This window comes from Sinocyclocheilus anshuiensis, unplaced genomic scaffold, assembly GCF_001515605.1.
Source record: "Sinocyclocheilus anshuiensis isolate Anshui unplaced genomic scaffold, SAMN03320099.WGS_v1.1 scaffold112, whole genome shotgun sequence".
Classification (NCBI taxonomy): domain Eukaryota; kingdom Metazoa; phylum Chordata; class Actinopteri; order Cypriniformes; family Cyprinidae; genus Sinocyclocheilus; species Sinocyclocheilus anshuiensis.
In genome coordinates this window covers 421,929-433,410 of record NW_015557175.1, presented here as the reverse complement: position 1 = coordinate 433,410, position 11,482 = coordinate 421,929, and the positions used below count along the sequence as shown (strand labels likewise).

General features: G+C 40.1%; 1 protein-coding gene across 1 annotated transcript in view; it reads right to left on the bottom strand.

Annotated features, from left to right (window-relative positions):
- Positions 1–3,740: 3,740 nt before the first annotated feature.
- Positions 3,741–11,482, bottom strand: part of LOC107678464 (Golgi membrane protein 1-like) — a 10,521-nt gene continuing 2,779 nt past the window's right edge. Inside the window, exons 2-10 of the mRNA XM_016473737.1 lie at positions 10,893–11,063; positions 10,627–10,806; positions 6,842–6,896; positions 6,651–6,753; positions 6,452–6,557; positions 6,171–6,354; positions 5,034–5,168; positions 4,775–4,957; positions 3,741–4,438 (exon numbers count right to left, since the gene is read on the bottom strand). Coding sequence (XP_016329223.1) covers positions 4,323–4,438; positions 4,775–4,957; positions 5,034–5,168; positions 6,171–6,354; positions 6,452–6,557; positions 6,651–6,753; positions 6,842–6,896; positions 10,627–10,806; positions 10,893–11,024 — 1,194 coding nt within the window. The 5' untranslated portion in view covers positions 11,025–11,063 and the 3' untranslated portion in view covers positions 3,741–4,322. The remainder of the gene's footprint in view (positions 4,439–4,774; positions 4,958–5,033; positions 5,169–6,170; positions 6,355–6,451; positions 6,558–6,650; positions 6,754–6,841; positions 6,897–10,626; positions 10,807–10,892; positions 11,064–11,482) is intronic.

Genomic DNA, 11,482 nt, shown 5'->3' with positions numbered 1-11,482 from the left:
AACGACTGTTGGAGTTATCTGCTTTTGCTATAAAACAAACTTTTAATATGTAAAAAACACATACTTTCAATGAACTTTAATTTTGTAAATTACCCGTATTTGTTAATTATTACTTTATCAAAACAACCCAACTGCAGTTTGATTGATAATACTTGGAATGCGCAATAAAAAAACGTGATTTGTGAAAAAAAATTAAAATGGAGTTACCGGTTTTTGCAAATGAACTCTTCATATATACAGTATATTAGTGCTGTCAATCGATTAAAAAACCTTAACTAATTAATCACACACTTTTTCTTAAATGAATCATGATTGATTCCGCCTTCAGATGGTTCCCCTGACCTCAGGAAGAGAGGGGACTGGAAGTGAAGTATGCACTGGAATGGTATGATGGAGGGGATTTTGGGCGTACTTGGCCCAGGCGAGTTCCAGGAGGCATGGCAAAAGGTTTCCAGGAAGTGACCAGTCTCCTGAATCTTCCTCTCCATCTGCACATTCGTCTGGGGATGGTATCCAGAGGAGAGACTTAAGGTCATACCTAGGAGGGTGAAGAAGACTATCCAAACCTGGGTCTGAAACAATGTCCTCATGGAGTTCAAAATTACAGAAGACATGAATGACTCGTTATCTCGGCAGTTTCCAACGGCAAGCTTGGGAGAATCTGTCGATGATTACAGGAATGCAGGTGGAAAGCAACGGACCCATCAGACCATGGTAAGTTGGTGATAAAGCCCACTTATAAGTGTGACCAGAGTCGATGTGGAACAGGCAGCGGTAGCAGTTTGCCAGATGGCAAATGGCACGGTGTTTTGGACATGGCGCATTCCTGGCATCCCTGGATGAACATTCTGATGTCACAAGCTATGTCAGGCCACCAGAATCATCTTGCAACAGCGAGAGGGTCTGATTTGTTACTGGGTGGCCAGTGCCCACGGATGCATGCACTGACTTTATCAGAGAGGTGCATTGAGATCTGGGTACATAGGTGCGGTCCGGAGGACAGCCCAGTGGAGCTGGATCAGAGGCACTGGCTTTGCTGATTCTATCATCCATGGACCACTGGATTGCACTGATAATTAGCCTTCACATTATTGGTCTCTTGCGATAGGGAATAGTTAGATCAAATCTAGTAAAGAATAAGGCCCACCTGGCTTGTCTGGGGTTCAGGGTAATGCCTCCATTCCTTCAGGGTGAGCTTGATGGCCAGCAACACAATTTATAATGTCATAGTTCTGCTCTGCTGGGTTGAGTTTCTTAGAGAAAAAGGCACATGGATGGAGTCGTTGTAGCTTCCCTTGCTGTTGAGAAAGCACTGCTCCTCAAGTCAAGGTGTTAACCTCAACAACGAAGGGTTTGTCTGGATTCAAGAACAGACTTGGGCCTACCTTTCAGAAGAGTGGTGAATGGAACAGTAATGGAGCTGAAATTCTTGAAGAAGTGGTGGCAAAAGTTTGCAAAGCCCAGGAATTGCTGTAACTCCATAATGGTTGTGGGAGTGGGCCCGGATCATACAGCCTCGACCTTCGCCTCTTCCTTGATACAATCTTCACTGACGTAGTAGCCGAAGAACTGCATGCATGGAAGACTGATGGAAGGAGTATTTTTCTGCCTTGAGGAAGAGCTCACGTATTTTATTGAGGACCTCCAAAATGTGGTGGCGATGTTCAACCATGAATTCACACCAGAATATTATTAATGTATGCCACCATGAAGCGGTATAGGTACTCCCGGATTACTTAATTCATTAAACGAAATATTCATAGTGGCTGGTAGGTGTCACAAATCCAGTCCTCTACTTGTCCCCCTCATGTATTGAGATTATAGGTGCTTTGGAGATCCAGCTTTGTGAAGATGGTAGTGCCTTTCAGCTGTTCCAAAGTGGCTGGGATGAGGGAAAGTGGATGCTGATGTATGACAGTGATTTCATTGAAAGCCTGGTAATCAATGCAATGCCACAAAACTCTATCCTTCTTTTTCACAAAGAAGCTGATGGGCGGATACAGCCTTGTTTGGGGGCCTCTTCTATGTACTCCTCTGTGGGCTTCTGTTCAGGGATGGAAAGTGGGTAGATTTTGCCACAGGGCACTGGTTCACCCAGAAGAAGGTCAATGGCACAGTCCCATGGTCGATGTGGTAATTGGGTGGCTTGTCCAGGTGCAGAGGAGATTACAATTTGGCGCTTCTCCATTTCAGTGCTGTGGTTGGCTGCTGGCACAATTAGAAAAGTGTCACTAAAGTTTTACCTTTGCATTATTCGCTTACCAAACCACCACCAGAATACCTTTGGCAATATTCTACACAAATAGAGAAAAAACATGATGGAAAAAAAGATTGAACTGTCATGCATGCATTCATTTGTCCATTAACAGCTGAGTTTGTATGAGTTGTTGCATTACACATAGCTGTCACTGAGAATACTTATTTCTCTGATTAAAATGTATGTGTTGTAGTTTACATCAGTTTTAAGGTTTGGAAACATACAGTAGTTATGAATGGATTTGGATGGATCTTTGTGATCTCTCTGTTTCACCCACTGCTGCTGCATCCGGAGGTCCTAAGGAATTTTTAAGGCGGTCACAGGCCAAAACCTTAGCAATTAGTCTGTAGATTGGTAAAGGGCAGAAACTGCAATGAGAAGTCCTGTCCTTTCCAGGCTTGGTTCCAGACGTGGTCTTCTTGCCCTCTAAGAGGTGTGTGGCTGTTGTCAAGTCAAGTCACCTTTATTTGTATATCGCTTTATACAATACTGATTGTGTCAAAGCAACTTTACAGTGTCAAACAGAAAAATAGTTTTTCAGTAATGCAAGAGGACAATAACAAAGAGTCATTTTTTTTCAGCTGAAGTCAGCTCATTGATGATTCAGTGATGTCATCATCCAGATCAGCTCTCTTCCAGTAGTGTCTGTGCAATCAGTCAAGTGTCCCCAACTAAGCAAGCCAAAGCCCACAGTGGCAAGGAACCGAAAACTCCATCGGTGACAGAAATGGAGAAAAAACCTTGGGAGAAACCAGGCTCAATCGGGGGGCCAGTTTTCCTCTGGCCAGACGAAACCAGCATGGTGTGGTTTAATTCCAGGCTGCAACACAGGTCAGATCGAGCAGAGGACTTGTCTGGTTCCCGTGGTCTTGTGCCGATGGTCGTCAAGGTGACGAGGTTGGCCTAGCATCTTTATCCGATGGCGTTGGACAGTTTGCTTATGTTAGCCCACCAAGTTCCAATCAAAATGTAGCAAACACATTTGTGGTCAGAGAGGGGCCCTGCCATAAACTGGGCCCTGGAATGTGCTGTTCACCACAATGGAGAGATTTGGGAAGACGTGGAAGCATCGGTCTCTGGGTCAGCCAACGTTGCTGCTCAGCCGGGTGAAACAGGCATTGTCAGTTTGTATGGGCTTGTTGCCTGGTTTTGGAGAGCTGGGTTGCTCTGGCTGGTGATAGGAGGAGGACTGCAAGGTTCTTTTCTTTCTTCTACTTAGTTTCTTTTATTCTGTTGAAAGTCATACGTTCGAAGTTAAGTTTTAAGCAATAGCACCACTATTGCTGACAAGTGAGGTCAGGTAAAAATGTAGCATACATGCTACCTTAAAAAAAACCGTATACAGCATATACCGTGCAGTACTGTATGTAGTACACTAGCATTCCATTGCGAACGACCAGTCATCACTCATCTACATTGTAAACCCATTAAATGCACACAATAAAATATTTATTATGAGATCAGAAATTCAGTGAGAAACCCATATTAAAAAATATTTCAGTTCCCAACATGACATATTAAAAAGAAATTAAAATGCAATTCTTACATAAAAGTAACTTTTTACAGCAAATAAAGGACTGGATTGCACTGTTAAATGAGTGTTAAGTGTCTTCTAAACATCTAATATTCCTATGCATTTTTCAGCAGCTAAAATGTTTAGACATCAAAATAGAACACAAAACCATTAAGACCAGATGAAGTAGCTTTTGTAACAGAACAGCTGTTGCTTTTGTTTAAGAACAAAGCATCTTTCATTTAATAAGGAAAATTCACCATGATGCATTCATTTAAAGGCTCGATGTCATAAGAGTAGTAGTTACATTCAAGTTTAACCTAAAATCAGTACTAGAAAAATAATGTTTTCACCATGCCTGTCCTGGTAAGAGGGATGAGATTCATATCCTTCATTACACAGTAGTGCAGTATTCACCCAGAACAAATCAGTCTTTACAGCAGGTGTCTTCTCCAACCGTTGAGAGGTTCAGAACAGTCACTAATAAGAGTCTGTGTCTGTCTTTAGCTGGAGAAATTGTTGCTGTCAGCAGACACATCATGTGATCAGGAACTACGTCTCTGCAAGCTCTGCCTGCTTCTCATCCTCAGACTCTGGTTGGTTGTCATCATCACCATTATAATTTGCCACATCATCCTCTAGATCTTGACCAGCACCTTGATTTTCATCTGTAAAAATGCATAAAATCCTTTGTAATTTTATTGCAAAGGACAAAAGTACTTCTGATATATAATGATATACACTGCTCCGGGTGTGTGTGTGTTCACTGCTGTGTGTGTGCACTTAGGATGGGTTAAATGCAGAGCACTAATTCCTAGTATGGGTAACCATACTTGGCCACATGTCACTTCACTTTTTTTCACTAAAGCAGATTAAACAACTTTCTGTGACACGCTGTCAATTACCATGGGAAATAAATAAGTCACCCCTCAGTTTGTAAAATAAATAAACAGTAGTTTAATTACATTATATCATGAATATTTCTGCATGATATTGAAGAGCACCTTTAATCTTGGACAGCTGTTTTTCTATTTCACCCTCATTGTCGTACATAATGGCATCTTCCTTCCCAATTGCAGCGTCTTCCTCTTTCCTGTCCTCAATGTTGGCATCTTCCTCTCTCTCATCTCCAATCCCCATTTCATCTTCCTTTGGGTCTAAAATCCCTGCTTCATCCATTACAGTATCTGTATGAAGACAGAAAATTAGTAATATGTGTGTGTGTGTGGTGCTTTGATGGCTGAATTTTCTTTGTTACCCCACCTGCGGCCTTTGAAGCCTGTGCTTTAACATCCACCACTGTTTCTGGAACTTCTTCATTGGCTGGTTTCTTAAGAGTCTCATTCTTATTGGTCAGTTTGGAGGTGGGGATGGGTGAGTCTTGTAAAATTACAGCATCTTAGAGGAGCAGACAAAATGTTCAAACACCTGCTGAAGGTACATGGAGAGGTACATCTTATCTGCTGCTTTAAATGCTTGAGCATTAAAGTCGGGTGAATTCTGATTGACTCTCATTGTTTTTAGCTGAAAAATGTTGTTCTGAAAGTGATTCCAATAATATTGTTCCTCTGTGTTTTTACTGTAGTAGTTGTGGTGTGGACTTTGCTATTCTTCTTCTAGTTCTGATTGATTATTAAAACTTTATAGTTACTGTCACTGGTGTGAACAGCTTTAATGGAGCACATTTGATAAGAGTGATATTATGGAATCCTAAAACCGCATTTTTCATGGTTTTGCTTACAACAAAATGACAGACTATAGACCCAAATTCACTCATTTCCCATGGAGAGTCGCACGGGGGGCTGCGTGAAGTTCAGACTCAATGCAGGTGCATAATTTTTGGATGTCATTTGAGCCTAGGATGTTTAAATTTTGTGCGACAAAACAGTATGCAACCGTCCGACCAAATGTGGCTTGGAAAGCAAATTTCAAGTTCATTACGACTGCCACTAGGGGACGAATTGCATTTTATTCAGAGGTTGCAAGTCGTGATTTAACGGATGTGGCGTCAGATCTTTTCTTCCGTTCTGTGATGTGTACCGCTACACCCCTAGTGATGTACATCCAAGTCTAACAGATTATCGGAAAACATGGAATGTTTTAAGCATTAAATGCTAAATGGATTTTGAGGTGTGGAGGTTGCACTGAAAAAAGGCAGATGAACGTAAGCTTGCAGGGATGGGGTTTAAGACAAATCGTTCGAGATAAGATCAATAACATGCATTTAGAAAATGTGGTACTCGTGCTGCAAGCATGAAAACCTAAAATCATGTGGTTTGTTGAGTAGAGAGAGCTTTGCCATTACTCTTCTGAGTGATCTGACTTGCATTGAATAAGGGACACGAGCCAGTAATCAACCACCTAGAATCCACAAAGAAGACTTAAACAGGCAACTCGTACCTTTCTCATCCTTTTCCACAACAACTAACTTAATGGTTTGGACGTGAGCATCGTTTTTAGACTGTGAATCCACATCTGGTTTGCCTTTTGGAGATTCTGCCACATTTTTATCAGAATGGTTTGTAGCAGGAACATCAGATTTGGCTTTTGAAACAGAGACTTTCTGTATGGAACCATCAGCATTCTGTGAAGGACAGAGTTTGTGTAAGTGGAAAGGGGGAAAGAGACACCAAAAAGATAAGAATCACTATAAAGGCGACTTTTTTCCCCCTTAACCGTACCTGTAGAGCAACCTTTTCAAATGTATTTTGCTTTTCCAGTTTGGCAGCTGCAATTTTCGCATTGCATTCCTCTTTCATGGCCTCAATTTGATTGTTACACTGAGTCCTGCACAATCCCATCCCACACAGCCATTATCATACTGATCAAGGACTATAATGTCTTTTGTATTGTAGATTAGAGCATTCAGAATGAACCTACATTTCACTGGTGGCTTTCTTACTAAGCGTGTCCATGTTACTTTGACAGGACTTCAGCTCGCTCTGCATTTTATTAACATCTTCCATTAATGACTTCATACGGTCTAGAAACAGAAAATCAACAGTAATGTGAAGGAAAGGTGATATGTATCATAGAGTACATATAATAGGACAAATATGAGGTAGACACACTCTTCATGTCTTGCACTGTTTTAATACTGGAGGAAATATTGAGCTTCAGTTTCTCCTATGAAGGAGAAAAGAGTTTTAGAACTAAAAACAGACACCTAGCATATCCAATATGACATTTTTGGCCATCAAAATCTAGTGACCTGCTTTCCTAAAGAGCAATTTTGGGTATAATAGCAGACCTGCTTGTATAGACAATAGGGGTGTAACGGTACACAAACATGACGGTTCAGTTCGTACCTCGGTTTTGACGTCACGGTTCGGTACGGTTTCGGTACAGCAGGGGAAAAAACTAAACATAAAATAGCTTTTTTTATATTAAACAGTGGTTTACTGAAGAAATAGCTCTTTCTTTAAATAAAATTAATTATAATTAAACATTTGTTAGGAATAAAAATCTACCTCAGATTCTGCTCTAAACTATAGGGAGCCCTTTTACATTACTATAGGGTTACAATTAACAACAGAGCCCAAAATTTAATTCAATTACTACTTATTTTTAAGTAATAATCAACACATAAAACTGCTTTTTTTTTATTAAACAGTGGTTTACTGAACAAATTGCTCTTTCTTTAAATAAATGTAATTAATAATTAAAATTTTCTTAGGGATAAAAATCTACCTCAGATTCTGCTCTAAACTATAGGGAGCCCTTTTACATTACTATAGGGTTACAATTAACAACAGAGCCCAAAATTTAATTCAATTACTACTTATTTTTAAGTAATAATCAACACTCAAATTAAAAAATTGTACATAATGCAGTTTTTAAATTTACATTTACATTTAGTCATTTAGCAGACGCTTTTATCCAAAGCGACTTACAAATGAGGACAATGGAAGCAATCAAAATCAACAAAAGAGCAATGATATGCAAGTGCTTAACGCAGTAATTACATTAATTTCTAAATGATAAAATTTCTATTTGTTGGTGAAATATAATCATTTACACAGTGGCTGTCATAACTTGTTTCATAACAGGTTTATTCAAACATACATTAAATAATTAAGACTCACTAACAGGTAAAGTAATATAATGAGTAAATAGTCTAATATTTAGCTAAATGCTCTTCTCTAGACTTCATTTCTCTAGCGAACTAATGAGCTGCAGACACTGATGCCTTGCCTGAGGTAAATTAAATGCTACGTGACATTTTGTTCACAAGCTGTTTTATTGATGAGGTTCCACAGTTGAAACACTGATTGAGTGATTACATGAGGCGTGAAATGTTCATTCATGTTTATTTCGCGTTTAAACTAGTAAGTTAGTAAAGAGGAAGGGATGATCGCGCTGCCGTTTGAACGGAGGCGTTTATACAGCGATTTGTCGCCACATCAAAGAGCGTCAAAACGCCATTTATTGTTTGAATTTCCTGAAAAAATTGACATAATTTGAAAGATCAGACTTTGTTTCTTATCAAAAGTAACAATATATAAAACTGGAAGATTCCAATTAAGTTCTGCTCATGCAGTGGTTAAACCAATGCTGTATTTGTTCGGTACACATGAGTACCAAACCGAAAGACCCGTAACGAAAATGTTCAGTACGAATACGTGTACAGTTACACCCCTAATAGACAGCATAACCTACAGCAATACCTAGCGAGCTGCCATGTAGAGAGCATTTTTGAGCATAACAGAATATCTGCCCATATAGTAGAGGTTCTCAGGGGGTCGGGCCCATTAGGCGGCCTCAGCAAACTTCCAAGGGGGCCTCAAGGTGACTTAAAATAAGACAAAAGAAGCATGAAAATAAGAAACAACTAAAATCAAGATATTTATTATTTCTATTTACCCCCTCAACAACTGTTTTTTTTTTTTCTCCTTTGAAGAACCAAGTCTTGGGAAACCTGAATATACTGTATAAGGTAGTCTCATTATGAAAGTGTGTTTTCTATACCTTTCTACTTGATATGACAAGCTTTTTGCTAATTTTATCAGGAATAAAATGTAAATTATTTTTATTTTATTATATTTTTTATCTTTTTAATTATAATCATTTTAGCTTTTTTAATTTAAATATTTTCTAGGAGTGAAAACTAGGAAATTAAAGAAAAAAAAAGAAGAAGAAAAAAAAAAGATACTGAGAGTGCCCATAGATTAAGTTCTGAAAAACAAAATTAGGGCTAGGGAACCTTCGAATATTGTCATGTACAATGAGGACTGTGGAGTTCAGAACCACTGGTATACAGTTTTTTGGGTATCAAAACCTTGAGAGCTGCCTACAGACAGCATTTTTGGGAATCATAGAATACATGCCTATATAGATAGCATGTAGAGCTGCCTATGTAGAGAGCATTTTGGACATTAGAACATACATGCCTACCTAGACAGCATTTTTTGGCATCAATACCTAGTGATGCTCATGTTACATTACTGTTACATAACCCTATATCACCATCTAGCGTCCCAATTTGTACAATGAAGGATCTGTTAATGGCAATTTTCCAATATATTTTGCAATAATATTAACACCAAAGGCTAGATGATTTTGTCTTTAAAATTCTTTCACTGTGAAGTGCTTTCATTTGGTTCATGAGATACAGGGGGGGTGGCTTTGTTGCATCAGATGTATGTCACTTTCCTCACAGTTGATTGGTTCAGTTTTGGTCTGCGATCTCTTACACAGAATAAAACCTGCTCTGGAACAGGTTAGCCATGTAGCTTAAGTTACTATGGCCATGAACACCACTCAAACCTGGGTAACCACTGAAACTGGCTTCATGTAACAGGCCACTAATTTTAAAAGTGTGATTTCTAGAACTGAAAAAGTAATGTAAATAAAAACATGTTTTAAATGTATTTATTTAATTTATTTATTTTTAAATATACAGTTGTGGTCAACATTTTACAGTATCTGCAAAATGTTAATTATTTTACCAAAATAAGAGGGATCATACAAAATGCATGTTATTTTGGCTGTATATACACACTACCGGTCAAAAGTTTGGGATCAGAACGATTTTTAAAGGGGAAAAGAGGACGATATCTGCTTCGTCATGCCTGGAGCTGATCCGTGCTGGTCGCTGAGGAAATACTACAACTTTGCGCTTTGGATCGCCGGATCGGCTTTCATCGTGGACAAAGCGGAGTCCAGCCCGGGTTCGCCACATGTCCTTCCGGACGCTCCTTCATCGAAATCGCCGGCCGCGCTGTTCTCAAGCCCGCGCCTCTGCTCACTCTAGGCCGCCGTGTGTACTTGACTTGCGCTCTGTCTCAACTTTCACCTTGCGCATGCGCTGTTGTACGCGGACCGTTCGCGCGGTCTCCAAAAATTGCCTGCATGCAGACGGGGTGCACGGCTGTCCGCGAGCCCTCCTGATGACGAAAATGACGTAATGTGGACGCGGACGGCCGAAGTATACTTTGGCCTTAAGCCTGCAGCACTAGCCGGTGTGTTCAACTAGAAGAGGTGTGGCGCAGATCGATCAGTGTTTGACATCCGCGAGAGCGATTCGAAAGCACATGGAGCAGTCTGCTCTCTTTAGCTCTCATGGTACTGAGCAGAAGAGACTTCTTTAAAAAACATTACAAGTCTTACTGATCCCAAACTTTTGAACGGCAGTGTATATACATATACAGCCATGCTGAGCGTTGGAGACTTCTGTCAAAAACATTAAAGAATCATACTTATTCCAAACTTTTGACTATTGAATATATTGTAATAACTATAATTAGATGTCCTGGGGGTAAGCAGATAAACATCAAATTTTCATTTTTGGGTGAACTATCCATTTAAATCATGACCAAAAACTGCACAAGTGAGTGTAAGATGAGTGTTTTCATACTCTTTCGTGTTTCCAGGTGATGAGAGTGTTCTCCTGCTGTCTCTGGTGTGTTTCCTCCATTAACTCCAGCTGCTCGTTCTGTCTGCGCGTCTCCTCCTCGTCCTTTAGCTTGCTCTGCTGCTCTCGGTCTCTGTCTGCAGCCAGCTGCCTCATGTGGCCCTCCATCTCCAATATCCTGCTCTGGAGAACAACACAAAGCAAATTACAGTTAACAGTCACTCACACCACCACTTGCCACAGACTACATCTAAACTCGAGTGTCAAACCTGCAGCTCGATGTTTCTTGAGTTCGAGACCCAGTAGTTGAAGCCGAGCAGGAGGACGCAGGCGATGAGAGCCGCTACCAGCAAAGACGGGGAGCGACCGCCACGTCGACCGTTTCCGAGTGCACCCATCATACTTGGTCACAGTCCCACAAACACCTTACAAAGGGGTTTCTGAAAAAGAAAGCGTAAACTTTATATAGCGTAGACATTTATAACTGCACAATACAGGAAATAACAACAAAGAAACATATATGTGACCCTGGAGCACAAAACCAGTCATAAGTCGCTGGGGTATATTTGTAGCAATAGCCAAAAATACATTGTATGGGTCAAAATAATTGATTTTTCTGTAGCATTCTCGTCGCTTCATAACGTTACGGTTGAACCACTGATGGCAGATGGACTATTCTGACGATGTCTTTCATACTTTTCTGGGTCTTGACAGTGTAAGTACTTGGCAGTCTATGGGACAGTCCCAAGCCTCCCGGTTTTCATCCAAAATATCTTAAATTGTGTTCCGAAGACGAACGAAGCTTTTACGGGTTTGGAACGACATGGGGGTAAGTGATTAATGACAACATTTTCATTTT